This window comes from Vipera berus, assembly GCF_964194415.1.
Source record: "Vipera berus genome assembly, chromosome: 2".
Taxonomy (NCBI): Eukaryota; Metazoa; Chordata; class Lepidosauria; order Squamata; family Viperidae; genus Vipera; species Vipera berus.
The window spans coordinates 221,719,128-221,742,376 of record NC_138203.1 but is presented as its reverse complement, the minus strand read 5'-3'; the positions used below and the strand labels follow the sequence as shown (position 1 = coordinate 221,742,376).

The following is a 23,249-nucleotide window of genomic DNA, read 5'->3' as shown; positions in this document are numbered from 1 at the left end:
AAATCTATAAAAAAATATATTGGAAAAAACTGGCTGTTGGTATTTACAGCTTTCCAGACCAAATGGCATCCCGAAGAAAATTGTTAAGTCTTTTTTTAAATAATATGAGGGTGAGAGCACACCTGATTTCAGGGGTTAAGTTGTTCCTGCAGCTAAGAATATCCTCCTTCAGATTCCAATTCCTGATATCTTTGATATGGATATCTGGAGACTTTGATTGCAAACAGTTGAAAACAAATATAGTAGCTACATTGGGGGCCAGCATTTCCAAGTCATAAGAAACAAATGTAATCACCCATCCCATAATTATAGAAGTTATGATTCTTTGAAATTTATAGTATTCAAGGCACACAAAACCCCCAGAAGCTTCACTAGTTATCTCCTTGGGTAATGGATATTTGTGAGACCGTGGTGGTGAGACTATTTTTTATTTAGTTTTTAATAATGAACAAATGTTTTGTTCAGTACGTTAAATATTAAGTTTGGTATCTCACTCAAGATCTGGTCCACAAAAAAAAGGACACCCACTAAATGACAGAGAGGAAATGATCACCTCATGGCCATCCAAATTTTTGCAGCTCTGATCTAGTCGTCTACCAATTATTCTGCTTAGATCAGAGTCTTCACGACCCAGACACATACTGTAAAGTTTGCTTCCTTAATATTTGTTCATTGAAAGCATTGGCCCAATAAACAGGAGTATGGAGAAAATCTGGTTTATAGAAAGAGTCCTTTTGATGTCCCAGTTCTTAATTTGTGTGCCACTTCTCTACTTTCCTGATCAAAGAATTCATCTTTTGCTTACATTATAAGAATTGTGCACCATTAGAGATAGTGTATCTTCTTTAATGTGGTTGTATTTTTAGCCTCTTTCAACAGAAACTGACTAACACTACCCAAGTCATAATCTAAGAACCTATTTCATTATCCATAATAACGTTCTCCTTTCCCCAAATGCACACTTTCTTGCAAACTGTAAACTGTTACTGCATGCATGCATTTAGGAGTGCAATTATAACAATTTCTTATGTTTATTAAAGAAAATAATTAAAAACAATATTCTTTTCTTCCTATGCTCCTGTGGGAGTAAGCGTGTATATCCAGAAAATAAAGATCGGTCTGAACATACTAAAAACTAGTATGGTTAGTAAATAGATTATTGGAATAGAAAGAGAGAGAACAACTGGGATCAAATGAACCAGGACACTCTGTTGATAATCTGGAGCACTTTTTAGCTTCATCTGTTTTGCAGAATTGTTGTGAAGATCAAGTTGAGGAAGGAAAGAATACAAAATAAATATAAATTGACATCCTATTATCTCTTTAGCTAAAAGCCTCTTTTAAGTTTATGTCTAAAAATGTAAAACATAAATGTGACAAATAACTCATTGGAGAGTTAGACTAGTAGTGGAAAACCAGGTTTTATTGACAGGTGAACTATAATATCAGCCACTTTCATTAATATTGCTCTCTTCACCTGATATTTGTTTATCAGGATTAAAATTCCAAGCTGTTTTTTATCTAGCCAATGTCATGTCCCCAAAGGCCTAAACTGGATCCTGTAATGTTCTCATTTTATTTCCTTATGTCAGTATTGTAGAGACGACATGTTTGAAGGTTTTTAATAGTTCCTTCCCAGAATGATATATTAGGTTGGCAGTATATTATGATAGTAAATTAATAAAAATAATTATCAGAATATTCACCAACAAAAGCAAGTAGCATCTCATTCTGAACTTATAACTAGACTATTAGTTTCTTCCTAAAGGTTTGTAAGTGGACAGCTAATAGACGGATAAATGAATTTACCGGTATATTTTCATTTTCTTCTAAATATTTGTTGCAATTTCTAAAGCTCCCAAACAAAATGAAGCTTGTAAGACAAAACGTGTAACAAATGCCAGCTTTACAAGGTCTGAAAAAAAACTGATATTATTACACATTTTATAAATATATCCTTGGATTCACAAAAAGACTATAATGGGGGTATTACTTTAAACATAGAGATTAGCTGTAAAAATACAGAGATATTATGATCTATGCAAAGGCTATAATAGTACTACAGCATTAATTGTAACCTATTCCCTTTGCAGATAAATACATGTAAAGGGTTTTTAAAGTGCTTTTAAAAAAGATAATGAGACCTTAGTCTTTCTGTGCTTGGCAGGAAGTACTTCTAAGAAAAGGGAGATGTCTTTAAAAATAAAAGCTCTGCTTTAAAACAAGATGACAGCTCAGTACATTTGAATTCAAACAATTAATTTACTTTGCAGTCTGATTCTCTGCATTGTATTCAGAGCAACTTCCAAGTACCGGTAATTCCAATGCTTGACTGATTTTAACAACTCACTTTTATGTTATGTTATGTAGTTTTAATTTAAGGAACTTTCACATTATTATGACTTGGGAAATTTTCTGTATACTATCTTATGAGTATAGGAAGCCCTACAAGATGTTTTTTTGATCCCAGAAATAAACAAATAAGCAGATTTATTCTACTTATTCTAAATCACAGGACAGTTGGAGGTCTCAGCAACAAAATTAGCAAGCATCAAGACCCATCAGTGGTTTAAAAAAGATATGATGAGGAGGGGGTATGAGAGGCATATAAAATGCACTCCATTCAGAAAGTGAATTGAAAGGGCTTTTTTTCTTCCTCTCATTGAACTTGATATGGGTCATTCAGTTGATAGGAAATTCAGAGCAGATTAAAGCAATGCTTCCTCATGGATTTTGCTGTTTCTAGATCAGTGTTTCCCTAAGTTTGATCCTAGAACCCCTAGGGGTCCCCGGAGATACTTTCAGAGAGCTCTGATATCAGAATTATTGCCAGCCTATATTGAAAAATACAGTATTAAAATACCATCAAACCATGGTGAGAAGTTGTAGCTGTGAACGTGTCAATTTTAATGTCTTAATACAATAAATACCAATAAATATAATCCATGCAAATGAAAGCTTTTGGGGGGGGGTCCTCCACAATTTTTAAAAGTTGGAAAGCGTTCAAAGACAAGAAGTTCAGAAACACTCCTCTAAACGTAACATCATCCATCATCCACTTCTAAAAAGATTAAGAGGCAGATTCAGAAAAGTTAAGAACCAACTGTTACTAGCCTTCATAGTTTTACGTGATGGCATAGCAGTTGATGCAATAAGGGAAGAGAAGGGCATTATGGGACTCAGGTGGTTTCACTTACAAGCTTCCCAAGGGCATCTCATTATCAGCTCTATTGGCTTGACCTGAGCCAGCATGGCTGTTTCTTCTAATCCGAGGCCATCTGGAGCTAGCTCAGCACTTACCATAGTACTTGAGAGATAGTCCAGTAATGTGGTTAACTCTACTAACATTTACTGTTATTTATCATGACATTCATACTGTATTTCTGGAGATCGGGATTAACAGGACCAATCCCCAAAAGATTTATTCTGACTGTCCTGAAACAATTTCTTAGAGAGGGTTTTGTCTGTATATTGTCATATAGAGAATCCTGTAATGTCAAGCCAGATTGTTTCTGAGGCCAGGAGTTTCAAAATAGCCCTTTATCATACACCCAGTCCTATTTTTAAGCCCTTGGTTGCTTTGTTGTGGTTGAGCACACAGACTGGAGAAATGCTAGATCTTTTGTCCTTCTGCAGTCTCTCTCTCCCTCCCCCTCCCTCCCTCCCTCCCTCCCCCTCCCTCTCTCTTTCATTCTCTCTATTTTTCCTCGCTCTCTGCCCTGATATTATAGGATGTTTCCAAAAGGAGTACAATAATAACTTTATTGTCACTTTGAATTTATACTAATTGGCAAACATTAAAATGTTGCATACAGGTCTCAAAGGGTCATCATCTCTGATATACACTATATAAATATGAAATAAGTAAATACAGAATTATGCATATACCCACATATATTATATGACACAGAGAAACAACAGTCTAGTTCAGGTTATGTATATATGTCCATGGTGAGAAAAACAAATCTTGCGAGTTTACCAGACGGATGGCGTAGGGAACAAACTATTACAGAATCAGGTAGTCCTGCTAGAAATACTCTGAAACCTCCTCTGAGAGGGGAGCAACAGAAGCAGACCGTAAAGTGGGTGTGTGGGGTCTCTCTAACAGTGCTTCGAGCTCTAAGCACATAGCGCTTATAAGCAGCATCCTGAATACCAGGGAGTGAGCTTCCTATGATCTTCTAGGCTGTCCTTACCATTCTCTGTATGGACTTTCTATCTGAGGCACTGCTTCCACCAAACTGGACCAAAGAAAAAAGCTTTTGAACAATACTTTGTACACACTACACACATACGCCCCAAATTCAGGATGACTGCCAAGACCATCACTCCTTTTGAGTAAATTGGTAATATTTTCCTATTTATATATTGATCAGGTGGAAGCAGACAGGCACCCAGACAGACAGACGGCATCAATCTCTGAAGTAGCATCAGTTTTCCTAACAGCAAGCACTACTACACGAAGACTGAGCCTCTTAAGGGGCCGTTCTGTAGCAGTTCAGATCTTTCTCCCTCTTGATAGCCATATTGCAGTTGACAGACGGGTTTTCTCATCTCCTACAGCACAACATTGGCTGATGCCCCACCCTTTTTGGTAGGCGTGCTTGGCTGGGGCCACTGGAAGAAAAAAATCACTAAGCATTAGCAAGCAATCAAATATATGAAAGACGACCACTTAGCAGCTCTTCCAATGCCTTCCATTAAGCTGTAAAGAAATAGTGAAGAAAAAAAAGCTACCATTTCTTGATTCCATGCCAAAACCTGCATCAATCTCTGCAAATGTTTTTCTCTCTCTTAAGGGCCTCTCCTCAGCATTTACTTGTATTCAGTTTATTCTGTAAATTGAATTCAAGGGAGTGAGGGAGAGATAGAGAGAGAGAATTTTGAAAAAAGAATAAATATCCAGCATTGCCTTGCATCTAAAGGCTGTGCTTTGTAAATACCATTGTTGTGGGATCCATCTCTGACATGGCGGTAGAGTTAGTCATGCTCTGTACATAACTCCAATGGGATATATATAAAAGTATTAAGACAAAGATGGGCTGAGACATCTACCAAGAATCTTTGCAATATATAAACTCTTTTTTTATTTCCAGGCCATTTCTCATAACAGTCATTTTGGTAAAGCTGAAACTGTATGCATATAGTTGCTCCTTTCTGTATATCTATCATCTATGCATTTATATTAATCTTCCCCCAACCTGGCGCCTCTTATAATTCCCCAGATAGCATGGTCAGCAGAGGGATTATGGAAGTTGAACTGCAATACATCTGGAGGACTTCAGTGAAAAGCTGATATTTATAAACAGATCACTTGATTTTTGTCATTGAGTTATGATAGATATCTGGAGCCAGATGCCATCTTATCTAAGCAGAGATGTGTGCATATGGGAAACACGCTTGCAATCATAAATTGGAAATATTTGGGGGGGGGGGTTGTTTGCTCTCATTGCTAACCAGAATCATCAATTTCTTCTGCTTTGGTTTTTATATGTGGATGGTAGCTGAGAAAAGAAGGATCTCAAGAAAGGAGGAAATGTATCTTTGGATCTATTGTCCACAATTTAACTTCATAATGCTTGCTTTCAGCTACAGAAAATTACCATTCCTTTCTCATCAGGGAGGCATAGATAGATCAGTATTACTTCTGGAGCAAGGAGGATAGTAAGGAATGGCTGAGCTGCATGCAAGAACGAGACTGTCTTAATAATCAACCTTCCCCCATCTACCTGCAGATACAAACAATTCTTCAAGATACATTTGGAGTAAAAACGTGTCCTACTTGTATAAATAGCTGTTCTAGGCATAGTTTGTAGAACAACCTGAAGTGACCTGGTTCATCCATAATGCCAAGTCATAAGAGCGTGCTTTACAAATTATATCTGTATTCATATACCATATTAGATCAAAACCGAACAGCTGCTATATTGTAACTGCTATCTATATACCCGGTAGGCAGGTAAAATATGTGTTGATGGATCAATACAATACCATGCGTATCTTCTTAAATAAATACGGCCTCCATGACTGTTCACCCTGCAGTTGGCTTTACCACTCTGTATTTTTTAATGTACATGGATTATAATATTTCACAGGTCAGATACAGATACGTGTTTCCATTAGTTTTATCCTGCCTAATGGTTAAATAAGTCATGTTTGTTTTATGTGATGTTTCCCTTCATCACCATTATCATTATTCTCCAGGTGCTCGTGAGACAGGAGTATCAAGGGATGTTGCATAAAAGCCAACCCCTTCTTACTAACCTTTGACTGAACCCTGGTAAGACTGAATGGCTTCGGGTTTGCAGGGCTCCAGAATCCAGGACCTGGTCATCTTTGACCTCTGGATGGAGTGGCACTGCCCCAGAAAGACTCAGTGCACAACTTGGGGGTTCTCCTGGACTCGTGACTCCAAATAACAGATGGTAGTCACAGCTAGGAGAGCCTTTGCACAACTTCGTGTTGTGCACCAGTTGCGGCCTTTCCTGGACCAGGATTCCCTGCGCTCAGTCGTTCAGTCCCTAGTCATCTCATGGCTGGACTATTGTAATGCACTCTTCATGGGGCTACCCTTGAAGAGCATTTGGAAGCTACAGCTGGTGTGGAGTGTGGTAGCATGGGTAATTTTGGAGGGCCCGAGAATGGTCCCTGCAACACCACTGCTCCATGAGTCTTACTGGTTACCAGTCTGCTTCTGGATGCAATTCAAGGTGTTAGTGATCACCTGTAAAGCCCTACATGGTATGGGTCCAGGTTACATGAAGGACCACCTCACCCCACTGGGATTGGCCTGTATCACTCATGCCGGCAGAGGAAGCATGCTGTGGGTCCTGTCAGCCCAAGTATTCTGGCTGGCGGGGTTTAGGAGGAGAGTTTTCTCTGCTGGTGCTCCTGCCCTCTGGAACATCTCCCCCCCCCGATGTGAGGTTGGCCCCAAACCCTCTTTTCCTAAGGGCCTAAAGATGTGGCTGTGCCAGTTGGCTTAGGGCCCCAGTGGGGGATCAGCACAGTGGAGGTGGTTGAGTGAGTAATAACAGATCCCATCTCCCCCTCCACTCCGCCCCCGCCCTCTCCATGTGTCCTTGGTTTTAATGTCTGATTTTAACTTTTTATGTTTTAACTAAGATGTAACTGTAAGCCGCCCAGAGTTACCATATGGTAAGATGCGTGGCCAATAAATTTTATAAATAAATAAAACACTAATCGCCCTTACCCCTCCAAATTAATGGGGCTGATTTACAAGCAAGGTACCCTATGAGACTTTTTTATTTTTCTCTGTGCATCTGCAGATTTGCCGACTTCAACACCTTCTAGGCCCAGGGTGTTGATTTTCCTTAGAAGCAAATCCATGCATTCCTACACTGTGGCATCACCAGATAGGATGAGTGGCTCAGATAACGGACTGGATGAAACAGAACTCAGCATTACACTCACTCTCCGGATGCTTATGCATGGAAAGGTAAAGTACATTGGGACTGCCATATTAGGCTTTAGTCTTGGTCTCTGCATAGTCAGTAACAAATCTTGCATGGGGCAGAATGTTCATTTGAGCTGCAGGGAAGTGTTATTTTGCAAATCCCCATATTAAAGCCTAGTGTGCTACAGTACTGTTCCAAATTTGCATGGGAGTTTAAAATATTCTCTCCAACCTATTGTATGTTTTTCATTACTCTGCAGAGGCACTTAAGGTGCAGTTGTGAATTCATCAGTTAAAGGAAAATAGTGGGTTAAATTGCCAAGGTGATCAGATTAAAACAAATTCAACATTAAGTTTTTTTTAAAAGATCTAGTAATGAAGACAGAGAAAAAGATCATGAACCCTTTCATTTAATCTGTCAAATCGTGAATGACCTTTACTTTCTTTGTTGAGAAGGTGTATGATTGCTTCCTCATTTTCCAGCTAAAAGGATTTATCTTCAGGCATTGATAAGACTCTTACAGATTTGAATAGCTCTTCTAACCCCATTTCTCTTGTCTCTACAGGAAGTTGGCAGTATCATAGGCAAGGTAAGATCAATGCAGGTCATTCTGTGTGCTTCCAAAATCCCTTTGCACCACATTCTAAGACTAATTGCCTTTATTGTCCTTAATCCTACAGAAAGGAGAGACTGTGAAGAAGATACGAGAACAGGTAGGAAAATAGCCCAGATTCCCCAGCCAGCCCATCTGGGAGTTGAAGTCCACATATCTTAAAAGTTGCTGAGGATGAGAAGCAGCTATCTATTCTATAGTAGCTGGATGAATTCCTAACATGTGAAAATCTATTGGGAGAAAGTAGGATGAGGATCAAGAGGAATGTGCTAGAAAGTATGGAGAGACAGTAAGCAGGATCAACCTACACAAATATTGTGGTCAATATGTTTCTGAATATAATTCATAATTATTTTAAAGTAGATTCTGAAATAATGAATACACCTCCATCTAGCTCCTCAGTGTCATTGAATAAAACATTACTGATGACTTCAGTATTTCTATCCTCAGAAATGCTTTAATACTATACTGCATGAATCTGCCCAATGATGGTGCTCTTTCCTTTCAGAATTGCTGTGCCCTTTTTTTGAAGCTTTGCATCATGTCTTTATTGGTAGTTAACTGCCGCTGTCGGATTTGCCAGGTTTATTTCAGTATTAATCTAGGTTAAGCTGACAATGCAAAAGATTTAATGATAAAAAGGACTGGAAAATAGAAATGAAACAATTTATTATCTGTTTAAATATATTATTACATTCTATGATGCAGTAATAGTAAGAGGACACTGTAGGTATGAAGACCACTAGCTTTTGAGTTTATCCTCTCTTAAAATGAGAGGATTTGATTCTCATGTAGCAGATTTATTTTTGTTCTGTTCAGTTGTGTCCAATTTTTAGGGATTTCTGGGACAAGTCCCAGCAGTTTTCCCAGCAAGGTTTTTCAGAAGTGGTTTGCAATTGCCTCCTTCCCAGGGCCGAGAGAAAGCAAGTGGCCCAAGGTCACGTTGTGCCCAAGGCGAGAAGAAAATTCACAGTCTCATGGTTTCTAGCTTGATGCCTTAACTACTATACCAAACTGCTTTTTTAGCAGATACCTCTCAGACAAATGCAGGGACGAGAAAAAGAGATGTGAAGCATGAAGTCCTTGTTTTTAATTTAAATTCAGACTAGACTCCCCAAGCAGACAGGGGCTATCTCTTCTGTTTCTCAGCCATGTCTGCAATATGCAGATAGCGGCCAGCCATTTGACAGACTGTTGGGATGTTTCTGAAACATTTTGTGCACTTGGTTAAAGCGTTCTGTAAACAATTAGAAAACTTAAAATGTATTTACACAATTATTATCTGGTTTGCTGTGTCTTTTAGAGTACTGCCCGGATTACCATTTCAGAAGGATCCTGCCCTGAGCGGATCACCACCATTACAGGTTCTACTGATGCTGTTTTCAGAGCTGTTTCCATGATTGCCTTCAAGCTGGAGGAGGTGAAGTAGCCCCAATCTCCATCTGTTGCATGTTGCTCCCAAAGCATGTCCTACTTGTTCACATTAAGTGTATTGTACCACTAAAAAAAATCTATCAGTTTTCCATTAAAGGTAGAAGCTTTATAAATGATGTCTGGTTATTTAGAGCTTACAATGGCTATTGCGTCTATGATCAAAATTGGGAGATTTCATACAGTTCCTGCCAAAAGAAAGAAGACCAGTGATGCAATTTATTTTTGAGAAAATTGATTTTGTAATGGTGTTTTGAAACAGGAAAGTTCTTGATAATTTTCTGTCACATATTGAATCTTGTTAAAGCTTAAACAGCCATTTGTTGTAATGTACTTCTCTTGGTATATAGTTTAAGTTTCCCTAGGAATTCAAAACGATCATATTAAAGCCAGTGGTGGTGATGTCACTGTATTTATATCTCACCAAATTACATCTGTGATTTTTTAAAAAATCAAGACAGGGTATTATTAGGATGACAGCATGTACAAAAAAAACCCCATGGATATCATAAAATAGAAGAAAAGAACTAGATTTTTAGGATTATTTTTTTTTTGCCTATAACGGAGGTTCTAACACAAAATGCTGCATGCTAATAATAACTAAATGTGGCTTTGAAAGGATCCCCTTGCACTTGAATTGAATACAAATTCTTTTATTTCAGGACTTGGGAAATGGAGCAACCAATGGAGGCACCATCTCCAAACCACCCGTAACACTGAGGCTAGTCATCCCAGCTAGCCAGTGTGGTTCACTCATTGGCAAAGCCGGAGCCAAAATAAAGGAAATCCGAGAGGTAGAGCCTTCAATCGTCATATCTTGTTCACTTGAGCCTTACTGTTACTTTCTTACTTTTTTTTTATTTTTTGTGCCTTAACTTTTTTCCTTCCCAGTTTCATTGCTGTTGATCTTATGCTCCCAGAGTGAATGGCTTAAATCTCGGAATCCGCTATTTCTTGCACACTTCTTTCTTGTTAAAAGAAAAAAACCTGAAGCTAAATTTACAACTTTTTTTTTTCCATTTGCATTTCTTCGTGAAAGTCAGATGAAATGTTTTGTTTGTATGAGGAGTCACATCTATGTAGGGGAAGAGGTATCGCAGGAAACATTTAGATCTCTGAATAAATTAGCTCCTTCAAGAACGCTATAATAATCTCACGGGGATTACAAAGTGTTCCTGACCCAGCTCCGTGTAAAGTGGAGGCTGCTCAGAAAAACAAGAGCATTTGTTCATTCCAGACAACAGGTGCTCAGGTCCAGGTGGCCGGAGACCTTCTGCCCAACTCCACTGAAAGGGCTGTCACAGTCTCTGGAGTACCAGATGCCATCATCCAGTGCGTGCGACAAATCTGCGCAGTTATACTGGAGGTACAGCTTTTGTTTACTCTCGTGTGTGGTGGGAGGATAACACTCTACAATGTCTGCCCCTTCATATCAAAGTGGAGAAGTGGTACTTTGGGGCTTTCAGTTCAGACGTACTACTTGGGTACTTCAAAACCTGAATCTGCTTGGAATGCCATTATGATTTTTCCCTCCTGTTTGGCCACTGTGTGGATACCAAAAAAAAACTCAGCCCCAGCAGCAGTGCATGTACATTGGGAGCTGCTGAGAGTTGGTTGTTATTTATTTTTATTTTATTTTAATTCCATTTATATCCCGCCCTTCTCCGAAGACTCAGGGCGGCTTACAAGCTTAGCAGTAGCCTTCATTCTATGTATATGCCTGCTTATTAGGGCTTTCACACACCCCCCAAGCGGCATTATTACAAAGTCAGCTTAATTGCCCCCAACAATCTGGGTCCTCATTTTACCTACCTCGGAAGGATGGAAGGCTGAGTCAACTATACAAATATAGGGAGGGAGGGAGGGAGAAAGGAAAGAAAGAAGGAAGGAAGGAAAGGAAGGAAGCACACCCACGTATGCACATGCACTTCATTATTTGCAAACAATTTTTTATTGTTAATAATCTGCTGTCTAGCTGCTTTTCTATTCTAAGGAGAAAAGATGGAGGTAACTTTACCCCTTTCCATTGGTAAAGTTTTGATTGATTAGATGGTCTATAAAGAAAGATTTAAGTATACCTCTAGCGCATTACTGTTAATTCCTGTTTGCAGCAGCCAGACCTATTTCTTAGGAAAGCAAGCAAGCAAGCAAGCAAGCAAGCAAGCAAGCAAGCAAAAAAAGACATTTACGTAACTGTTGAGTCAGACATGTAAATGAGCTAAGTATCAAGTACTCTCCTCTAGATAACTGTGCTTTAGAATTTCAAGCAGGAATCTTTCTGACCTTTCCATCTGACCTTTCTGAGTTGTGCTCCTTTGCCTGGAAGACTTCTCACACCTTGATTGCACAGGGAAGATGATTCCCATAGCAGAAATCTTGGGATAGTTTTGATTCATCAAAATCTGCAATATGCTGGGCAGCCATGTCAAAGATAGATTTCCTTTACAAAGGATATAGCATAAGTAGCATCTTTTCTTACTCTCTCGTATTCTCTTCCGTTAATAGGGGCAAGAGACTAAACATGATCAAAGGTGATCTTTTATTTTTCATATCCTGCCCATATCTGAAATTACTCAGCATAAACCAAATGGGAGTGAGCTAAAAATATCCCCTCTTGATGTAATGCCAGAATGTCTGTTGTGTGACAGAAGGCAGTGCCTGTTGGCATTAGAATGCAGCTTGGGGTGCATAAAGATATAATTGTGCAGTGATACTTTCTTCTGATTTCCTTCAGTCACCCCCAAAAGGTGCCACGATTCCTTACCATCCCAGCTTGTCCTTGGGACCGGTTCTTCTGTCAGCCAATCAGGTAAGAGACCTAACCTTTAAATAAACTGTCAGTAGATTGTTTTGCTAAGAGATAAAGAGGCTTTGGCCTCCCCTGGTTACGATAGCATTAGTGGGAAGAGGTTTGAAAGATGGGAGCAGGGTGGGCCAGCAAGAAGACCCTGGGAACGAAGGGCAGGATGGTGAGAAAGTACTGAGAAGAGGTTGAACAGACCAGCAGGAATATGCTGGGAACATGGGGGCAGATCGGTAGGATTATTAGCTGCAGCAGTGGCAAAATGCTGGAAAGGGGAATGAGGTATCCTAACCAGCTGCTGCCTGATGTAGATCATTCTCCCAGCATAAGTGGAATTTGGTTTGCCATTTTTCTGAGCGCAGTTGTGATGCGCTATTGGGAGGGGGAGCTTGCCTATTTACAATATGTGTGCAGTAGTGGAAGTGGCCAGCTATAAAACATTTCCTGGTGGGCATATTGGCAAGATTGCTATCTTCTCCTAGTGTTAACCCCAAGAATGCCCTCTACCACTTTTAAATTGTTCTCTTTTTTGCATCGGTGGGAATGCTTCCAAAGAAACCACTGGGTACATTGTTATCTTCTGGGGCTGAGATATTTTCTTGTAAAGGAAGAAGATGCTAGAAACTGGTTTGTCAGGCATGAAAAACAAGGTTCACACGTGAAGGTTCAATTAAGCTGATTTATTGCTAAAAGCTTAGGTACAGAAATCTTCTCAACTAATGGTCAGCACCTGGTTAGAGTTAGATAAAGGTCAACAGCACTGAAAAAAAAGGTTTAGAAGTTCGTTTGTGGCTATATAGGGATTCTAGGCTGATCTTTTCACTCCATCCCCAAGTTCTGCCATTCCTTCTCCTACATCAGGGGTGTCAAACTGCCGGCCCACAGGCCAGATGCATCATGCCGAAACCGCGCCCACCCCATTGTCGCTAATGGAAAAAAAGTCGAGTCATGTGACGTTGCGAGTTTGACACTCCTGTCCTACATGGTGCTTTATTTGTGACATAACCAACTTCCCATGTATTCCTGTATCATTAAAAGAATCTAACCAAAAAGGGTCCAGAGTTGATGAAGATACCTATGATCGCACTTATGTGTGAGGATAAGAGGGAGATGGGCGGCATATACATTAAATAAATAACTGATAACACATTGTTTGCCTTGGAAACCACAAAAGGATTCTCTTTAATTTGAGCATCCTGATGACCCTGAAAGGAACCCCAGTAGCCCTCAGCAGTCACTGAAGCGAGGGAGCTGACCATGCACTGAAAAAAATCATTTCTTGCTTCTCTATAAATCAGGACAAGCCATTCTTAGTAAGAGAATCTGACTAAAAGAGTGAGGTTTAAAGTGGTGGTTTCTGAATCTTCCAGAAAGAGAGAGATGAAGGAGTGTAAGGAGATTTTGAACTGCTTAGGCCTTTGTATGTCTTGGGCACTACTTAAAAGTTTGCCTGGATATAGCAACCTGAATGGTTGTTGAGAGAGGACCATATGTTCACACAACCAGTTTATCAACTTTCCTGTCTACATCAGCTCCAAGTATAAAAAGAGAAATGGAAAGCCAAATGGCACCTTTATTTCTAAACTATAGGCATTATCCCAATAGTTAAATCATGTTAGAGTAGTGTGAAAAGTCTAAATTGTATTGTTTGTATTTTATCTGTTTATTTATCTGTTCATTTATTTTGTATGACCACCCAACTGACAAAAAGCAACTTTGGGCGGCATACAGCAATCAAATAAAACAACAAGCATAAAAACAACAGATATAAAGATATAAAAATCTACATTAAAAGATAAATATTAGAAAAACAAGTATACAGACCCTAGGCAGAGAAAGGAGAAAGATGGCCACCTCAGCAAAGAAGCCATAAAAGCATTCTCTGGTTCCCTGTCAGCCCCAGGGCTGATTACATAATCAGGTCTTGAGGGAGTTCCAGAATATCATAAGGAATGGAGCTAATCTAATGTTTGGGAGAAAGAATGTTTCATGAGACAGGGACCATGGCAGAGAAGGCAGGTCTGTCCATAGATTCCTAACCGATGGTACCCCACAGCATGTGCCATTTCTTCCTTATACTAGCACTGAAATCTTAGTACAATCTAACTGCTAATATAAGCCAAATAAAAGCAGAATGAGCCATAAAAGAGGAAGAAAAATATTTTTCACCAAAGCTGCACAATAACCATTGACAATATAATCCAGTGCATGCAAATTCGAAAGTGTCATAATTTCAGTTTCTCCCAGACAGGATTGTCATATGAACCTGTAAGTGCTCAGTGAGAAAAAACAGAAATTAATATATTATACTAAGTCAATTTATAGGGATTTCAGTGAGAATTCACTATAATTTTGAACAAAATCCCATTATTGTTTTGTTTTTCTTACACTGTTCTACGCTGATGATCATAATGCGCACAGTATTAACTTTAATCTGTTTTTTTACACTGTAGTAGAACTGAGAAGCATTAATTACTGTTTAAAAATTAAAACACATTTACTAGATGGCCAAAGATGTATAAGTTGATGCAAAAAAATTCTGAATGACTGAATAAATCAAATTATGGCTGCATATAAATGCTCTTAGTAAAATGAATAAGGGTGACTTAGTCTCACCCAGTGGCAAAGGACTGACATATATTAACCTTTTCTTGGTAACAGTCACCATTACACCCTGTAAAGGTGTACTGGTGTGGGTGGCCCATTTTAAAATAATATGTAGTAGTACTTAACTCTTCTGAATTCAGAGCATCCCATTTACATTTCAGCTCAGATAAAATAGATCATAAGGGGAGAATATTGTGTGAATTGCACAAACTAAAAACTTAACATATTAGATATGGAAATCGCGAGGGGTTTTTTTGTGTTTTTTTTGTTTTTGTTTTTATAAATGAAGAGACTTGTTCTATTGCTCAGGCCATTCAGTCAAGCCTGGAAAAGAACATTTGTTTTGGCTACTCCTTACAAAATGTATTTTTTGTACTGGTATGTTGAATCTTATGTGATCAAGAGACAAAACTACACACATGTCCTTGCATGGTTATAAAACTTCTGGTAGAATTTCTATAGCTCCTGAGTCCTTTGTTTTTTATAATGCTTACAATTGAGAGATCATTGAGCTTATTCTAGGGCTGTGCAGTGCTTTGGATTCTGTTCCAAAAAGGCACTTCAGTGGTTTAAATGCACACCTGCCTGCAGCCATTTAAAGCAGCTAAGTCTTTCTCTAGCAGCCAGAAAGCCTGACGCTCTACCTAGCATCAGAGGGCAGCTCTGCTTTGACGAATGGCAGACAGGTGCAAAGCTTGCTTGAGCTCTGAAATACCTTTTTAAAATCAAATGGGAAATGTTGTCCAGTTCTTTTAAGTTTCCAGGATATCTACTTTTGTTTTGTTGCTATTGTGGGTTTTTTTTCCCCTGCTGCAACTGCACTTGACACTTTTCCCCCCTGGTTTTCTCTGTATTTTTTTTCTTACTTTATTCTTAAGCCCTTTCAATAAATGTAATTTACAAGGAAGCTCTAATAATATTTTCAGAATACCTTTCCTCTTTGTATTTGTTTCCCCCTTTTGTAGGGATTTTCCATGCAAGGACAATATAGTGGAATATCTCAAGCTGAGGTGAGTCCAACTTGCAATCTGTATTTAAACTCCAGGTCTTCTCCTCTGTTGTCCTCACATCTTGTTGTTGGTCTCTGGATCTTGATCCATCCTATGCTTCTTTTCTTGAAAAGATTATAGAAGATTCTTTCCAACCAGGTGCTTCAAGCACATTAGCCTCCCTGTAGCATCTGGAGATAACAGATCAATCTTGGGGGCACTGTATTGAGGTTAGCTATTAAGAGCTGTGACAGAATTTACAAAAACAAACAAAAGCATTTAGAATGACTTAATTTTAACCACTCAATGAATCTTGACCTTCAGGAAAGCCCATCTCTGTATCCTTAGTGGTAACTGTTTAAGTGGATGGAGATGATCCCACAGCTACAGCCGTAACCTAATTTAAAATTGGCATGAACCATAGTGAAAAAGAGCCCCTGTTGTTATGAGATGGATAGCTCAAGATTGCTTCTTAAAAGATACCTTTATAAAGGTTACTATCCCAGACTTATTTGAAACAGTAATACAAACACAGTGGTCGATATAGTTTTATTGGTTCCTTTTGGAACCAGTTTTTCCAGCTATGAGAAAATCTTGAGCTTGGAGAGACTCTCCAAGATACTGTCAAGAACCGCTAATGTAGAATTGACAATTATTTATATTTAAGGGTTATCTGGTTTTGTTTTTTTCCTGTTGTTCAGGTGACAAAGTTGCAGCAGCTTTCAGGACACCCTGTCTCATTTTCATCCTTGGCACAAACTCCATCTATAGTTGCAGGTAAGAGAGTTGTGTGTAAGAGTTCTGTAAGATGACCAGTCTTAGAATCCTCTGCATCACTATCTGCCCTGAGATTAGATAAGGCTATATAATTTCTGATAATCTCAGATCCTTAATTACAGTGTAAAGATTTTGCGAGTATACTTCTTTTTGCAGAGAGAGGAGACAGAAACATATTTATAAATAGCACTAATGAGTAGTAATTTTTCACCAAGAAATGTCACTTAGAACAATATAACTTGAATAAATTAACACACTACATTCCAAAGAAAAATATGTGACTTTTATTGAAATGTAAACAGTATTTTTATTAGAGTTACAGATAAACCTATGGCGTCATTCTTTCATGTGATACCTGGGAATTGCATGAAATAGGCATAAAAATGAATCTGCATTAAAATGATTTTTACAGATCAGGCAGAGGATTGCTAAAAGATATGATATTGGTATTGGTAAGTGAAATGAAATCTAGTGAATTGTTAAGGATTTATTTGGGATATAAATACTAAAAGAAGAAAGCAAAAGAATTGTGGAGAGCATTTTGAGACCCTCCGTCAATACACTTACGTTCATAGCCTGTAATTTTATAGCACCCTGCCTCAACCTGACCTCTTCTAAGTGTGAGCATTATCCCAAGTTAGTAAAGGCAGAGTGTGGCTGGATGAATATTATGGAAGTTTTGGTCCAGCATTCACGGAAGATGCCAGGTCGGGAAGGCTATCTTTTACCAAAAAAAGAAAGCAACCTAAGGAATAATTAAAAATAATTATTGGGGAAACTTGAATCAGAGACATAAATAGGAAATAAGTCTGTAAAAGTGCACACTTGGTGAGGTAGCTCTACTGGAGTAATGATAGTTGATTCTTTAATGTACACCTCAATTTCTATCCATAATCCTCAGGACAGTCACCCACTTATTAAGATGCTTACCGAGCACAACTGTAGATCACTTGGGTCATTCTCAGTCTGCTTGAAAAACTGTAATTGATTGTGCAAAATACAGACATCTGGATTACATCATCTACAGCAGGACAGGAAAGAAATATGGCCAGAGAGTGGGGGGAGAAAGCTGTGAGTCCAATTTCCAAAGTGGTTCTCATCTTCTAGAACAATCGGTGGCTATTTCCTAAGCAGTGACTAGAATTCTGATTTATAATAAGTCATGGTATATTGAATAAACTGCAGTACACTGGGTTCATACATAACTAAAGCAGAACCTGAGGCTTACAGACAACAATTATTGCACTCACAAAACAGGATAAGCTGAAACCATAGAAGCCAGATTACAGTTTAGCATTGTTTAAATTGAGATGTTAAAAATAGGTTATATAACACCATCGGCTAGTCCCCCTGTTAAAGAAGAATATTTTGCAAATTCATCTTAACTAGCCAAGAGTATTTTTGTTTTTATTAATTCTGTATTTTCAATATATCCATCATTATAGCCATCTTCAAATTAAAATGCAGAGGAGCGGAACAAAGGAAATCAACTCAAGAGGCCCAGCATACACTTTCTCAATGGTTCCCATTTTCTTTCTCTAAATACAGAGAGAGAGAGAGAGAGAGGAAGGGAGGGAGGGAGGGAGGGAGAGAGAGAGAGAGAGAGAGAGAGAGAGAGAGAGAGAGAGAGAGAGAGAGAGAGAGAGAGAGAGAGAGAGAGAGAGAGAGAGAGAGAGATGAAGGAGTAAGTGATTTTGAATTGCTTAGGCCTTTGAATATCTTGGGCACTACTTGAAATTTTGCCTGGATATAGATCAGCACCCTGTATAGTTTTTTGTAAAGTTGAGATCTCTTGCTATCTATAGCAAATCTTGAAAAGCAGCTTTGTGGCAACAATCAGAACCAGCAGATGATTTCAAGCAGTTTTCAAAGGCAACCCCATACTGAGCACATTGCAGGAATCCAAGTAAGGCATAACTAAGGCATGTATCATTCTGGCTGGATCTGATATTGCTGGAAATAGTTTTATCATCTTTGTTCTTATCACACAAAAGCCATTAAGCAAAGAACAAAGCAACAGCTTACACAATATCCTTTGATTTTTGTCCTAATGTAAAACCTATGCACAGGACAGGAAACCACCATCCACACAAACATAGCAAAATAGACTAGCTCCACATGGCAAAGGAGTGAGACAAGGCTTTCCCCTTATTTATGTTTTTTAATCTACATCCTGAATATATATTGAGGGAAACTAGATTGGAAAAAGATGAGTGTGGTTTTAACATTGGAGGAAGAAACATCAATAGCCTTAGCTATGCTGGTGACGCTTCACTGCTCAAATAGCTGAAAATGTAAATGATTTCATTGCACAGTGTTTTTTTCCTGTGACATGTTATGGAAATGAAAGTTGGAGTTTGAAGAAGCAGGATAGAAAGAGTATTAATATTTTAAGACAGAGACATTGGGTAGTCAAAAAAAAACACACCCCAAAAACCCAATCATGGATCCTAGAACAAATCAAGCCATGGTTCTTATTAAAGAGACAAATGCCCAGGCTCACATAATCATATTTTAGACATATCTGGAGCTCTCTTGAGAAGTCTGTAAGTTGGGGGGGGAAAAAGTGAAAAGAAACAGAAGAAGACAACCGGGTGTATGGACTCAATTACAGAAGCAATGGGAGAAGGCACTGTTATAAGATTTGAAAGTCTGGGTCAGGGAGGGATCAACCTGGAGAAGGTCTATGTGTGGTCTCTCAGCGTCAACACTGAATTGATGGATTCAGTTCTTCCAAGAATAATTAGGAGCTGAATCTCTGGATGAAGCTACAAGTCCAAAATTGTAATCTCTTCTAATGGAAGGATCTGAGATAAACAATGCCAGGGGGAGGGCGTTCTCTGTGGGTGCACCGGATTTATGGAACCATCTTCCGGTTGAGCTCCGGATGGCGCCCGATCTCCGCTCCTTCCGGCGCGATCTTAAAACCCATCTCTTTAAACAAGCTGGCCTGGCCTGATGGGACGGGGTGGGATTTTTAATTAATGAATTTTAATCTTAAATTTGTATTAATTTTATGGGCATTGTTTAATTATGTTTTAATAATCTTAATTTTTGTATCTAGTTTTTATGTATTGCCCTGTTCACCGCCCTGAGTCCCTAGGGAGAAGGGCGGTATATAAATTAAATTAAATTAAATAAATAAATAAATAAATAAATAAAATAAATAAATAAATAAATAAATAAATAACAATAAGAAGCCTTCTTTGGGAAGTGTATTTATTCATTCATTGAACCTTGGGCTTTTCCAAGTAGCCTCTGTAAAAATGCAGCAAATCCATGCCATTGAACCAAAGCTCTTCATCATCTGAATAAGGACCAGGATTGTTTCTTATTTTGATAAAAGAGGATCTGTAGCCAATGGGGTCTGCATCACGCAGGAAGAGGCTGGGATAGGCTGGAATTCCACCGGGACTATCTAAAATTAGTCCTGTGTAATGTGACCTAAGTGAAATGGCATAAAACAAAAGCCTCCTCTTGGAGCTGCTGATTGCTTAGCAAGAGCTGGGAAGTCGTCCAATCCTTTTTGTGTCCTCCCTGCTCTTTGTAACTATGGTGCCTAGAAAGGATCTTTAAGATGCTAACATTTCAGTTCTAGCTTATTCTAGGGAAGGCAGGATTATGAAATAGCCATTCAAGGAGTAACCAGGCGGGGGGTAGCAAAAGGGCCCCAGTAATTCTGTGTCTTCTTTCTCTCTTTTCTCTGTAGGCCTGGATGCAAATTCTCAAAATAGCTCTCAGGAGTTCCTAGTTCCCAATGATGTAAGTCAGACTTTGATTTGAGCTGCCTACTCTGCTGGGTTAATGCTGTGGTTGGTTTGGTCTTTTGTTTGCACTGTTGTAATTGTACCCACTTCCGTTCCTCCCATTTCACATCAGTATAAAAGCTCATTGGGCATAAATCCAGACCCTTTTTCATTCCTTTCCTCTGCTCCTGTTCACCAAGGTCTGTAGAGAGGGACTCCATTCCAAGAAAAGCAGAAATCTACTCCCCAGACAAATCTTTTCCAATAAAGGGCCACGTTTTGCCAGGCAACTATGTCAGAATAAAAAAAATCCAAATTGTTTTATTGTTGGAAATGAGAAAGCTGCCTTATTCTGGGTCCAGCTATTTTTTTTTCAACTGGACTAATATTGTTTACTCAGATGGATAGCAGATCTGGAGAGTCTTGGATAGAGAAAGGGCTTTAACTTCATCTGTTATACAATTATTTTGAACTGGAGTAGCCAGTTAATTATTTAGGAATTGTCTTCTTGAGAACCTTGTGTTCTGGCACAGAACTATGGTCTTTGGGGAATATAGTTAGGTAGCAAACAACTTTTAAAAATAGGATTAATACTCTAGCCTTCTACAACAAGCACAGGCAACTTTTTTATACCAGACAATTCAGCTTTTAATTCTAATTATTTTTAGCTTTCATGGATTGCAAAAAGTGTAGCAGGATACAGTAATTTCATTAGCATTCAGAAGACATGAAAATTCAAGATCTGTTGTTTTTTTTTTAAAATGGCATTGTGTGGCTTGTTTGTTTTAAGAAAATGGGTTGTCAAGCCTCTTAAAATATTTAAATAGCTATTTTAAGAAATTAGTTTTGTCCAGGGCTGCTGAGAGGCAATGCACAACCCAGACTTCAGGGATAATATGCTCTCAACATAGAATACTTATTGGCAAATGGACTACAGCATTGATTCTCAGCTGTTGCCACATGGGTGTTCAAAGGCTTGAAGAAATCTTACGATTTAAATCTTGAGATAAGTCTTGGTGGTCCATGGCCATGGTCTGTGACCACAAAAAGTATTTAAAGGGGGTCTGTGGTGAAGAAAAGGTTGAGAACCACTGGACCACAATACTGCTTTTTTTTAACAATTGCAGCTTCTGGGTGGTAAAGAAGGTAAATTCAAGGACAAACCCGTGTAGGGTGCATTACAGGTGTCTTGATGAGCGGTGTCAATAGTATTAGTTCTTCTGGCAAAATCCTGTTTCAGATAGGGTTACAAATAGCAGGTCAGTCAAAGTTGGGGAAAAATATCCCAGTCACAGTCTTAACCAGTTCACTCACCATATGACGAGAATCCAGAAGGATCCCCAGGTTACAGCCCACTCATACAGGATCAATATTTCCTATCAAAGAGAAAACACGGAGAGTCTGATGCACAAACAACTCTTATCTTGCTTGGATTCAGGCCTAGTCTGCTCTATCCCCTCCAGACTCTGATAGTCTTCAGATATCAGGACAAAACATCTCTAGCGTAGCATAGCTAGTAATACAAAGAAGACTTTCATGTGGATACCAAAAACAAAAGGAAAAAAGGGGGGGAGAGGGAGAAGGGAAGGAAAACAAGCCGTATGGTATCCCACAGGAGAGTAGCCACTGGGGTGACTCTTCACTAGAACCGCCAGATGGAACCACTGTGAAATGGTGCTCCTGAAACTCAATTCTCACAAACAGTCTGGAAGGACACTTTGATCTCAAAGGCCTGTAGGAGGTCTAACAAGACTAAAAGTAGGGCATTCCTCCATCTGGAATCTGACAAAGAATTAACTTGAGTGACCTGTGCTGCCTCTGTCCCAGGTCTAAGCAGAAAGAATACAGTGTTATTTAAATAACTGCTAAGAAAAAGAAGCAAGTGGAAAACCAATTTCTAACCTTAGTAATGCTTAAAAATCCAAACTTCATCACCATAGCTAAGGCAAAGTTTTTTAAAAAAATAATGCAGTCTATACTGCGGTGGCAATCCCAGGGAGGAGGGTTCAAAACCATAATTTGAGTTTTAATACAAACTCTGCTGCTATGGCTTTCATGGCAGCCCAGTTGTACCATGAAGGGGTTATCCAGAAATAATTGAATCTTCAGATATTAAAGGAAATAAAGATTGTTTGCATCAACCGTTATTTCAATTTGATAAGTAGTTGGCTCTTTCCTTCTGTCACCAGGTTCAGATGTCATTGCAGTTGTAAAGGAATGTAGAGATGACTTTGAAGGGAGTAACTGCTAAGGGAAGTGAAACAGCAACTCAGTCCTGAGAAAGTGAGAAAGAATCTCAAAATAGTCCTGTCTTGATTCTGTTTAGTGTAAGAGGTGGGTAGAGAGAGAGAAAGGCTTTGCAGGCTTTTGTGATTCTGTTACTACACCCTACCCAGTAAAGTGGCATTCCTGGAATCCTTGTGGGGCCCGTTTCCTGACCTGGCCTACCTCACAGGACTATCACACTGGAAAGTCCTAAGAGAGAGGAACAACAGGGGTGGGAAAGAGGTATGTTAAACCCACTTTCCAACAACTTCAGAAGCTTCACACTCACTCCTCTCTGGGAGCAAAAGCCATAATATCAAGCTAAAAGAGGAATGTGCCAGTTGCTCACCCACACAGCCAACCCAGCTGCAAGCCTGTTCTGTTGGGGAAACTGAAGACTTTATTCGAAGTCAGGAAGCATGTGGGTAGTAAGCAACATTGACCTTTACACAGCGCCCCGATTTTACATGCACAAGGGGGGAAAAATGTTGGATTTTTTTGTTTAAAGAAAAAGTCTTACAAAACAAGCTGCACTGTTTTATTATTCCAGGTCAGTTCCTGCCACAGTCTGGTAGAAACCTGAACTACATGATTTAATTA

General features: G+C 39.0%; 1 protein-coding gene across 2 annotated transcripts in view; it reads left to right on the top strand.

Annotated features, from left to right (window-relative positions):
* Window positions 1-23,249, top strand: part of PCBP4 (poly(rC) binding protein 4) — a 48,255-nt gene that overhangs the window by 18,245 nt on the left and 6,761 nt on the right. For both annotated transcript variants that reach the window (XM_081318168.1, XM_081318169.1), the window contains exons 2-11: window positions 7,290-7,459; window positions 7,984-8,007; window positions 8,099-8,131; window positions 9,335-9,451; window positions 10,125-10,256; window positions 10,700-10,828; window positions 12,197-12,271; window positions 15,838-15,882; window positions 16,563-16,638; window positions 20,348-20,400. In XM_081318168.1, the coding sequence (XP_081174294.1) occupies window positions 7,349-7,459; window positions 7,984-8,007; window positions 8,099-8,131; window positions 9,335-9,451; window positions 10,125-10,256; window positions 10,700-10,828; window positions 12,197-12,271; window positions 15,838-15,882; window positions 16,563-16,638; window positions 20,348-20,400 (795 nt within the window). In that variant the 5' untranslated portion in view covers window positions 7,290-7,348. The remainder of the gene's footprint in view (window positions 1-7,289; window positions 7,460-7,983; window positions 8,008-8,098; window positions 8,132-9,334; window positions 9,452-10,124; window positions 10,257-10,699; window positions 10,829-12,196; window positions 12,272-15,837; window positions 15,883-16,562; window positions 16,639-20,347; window positions 20,401-23,249) is intronic.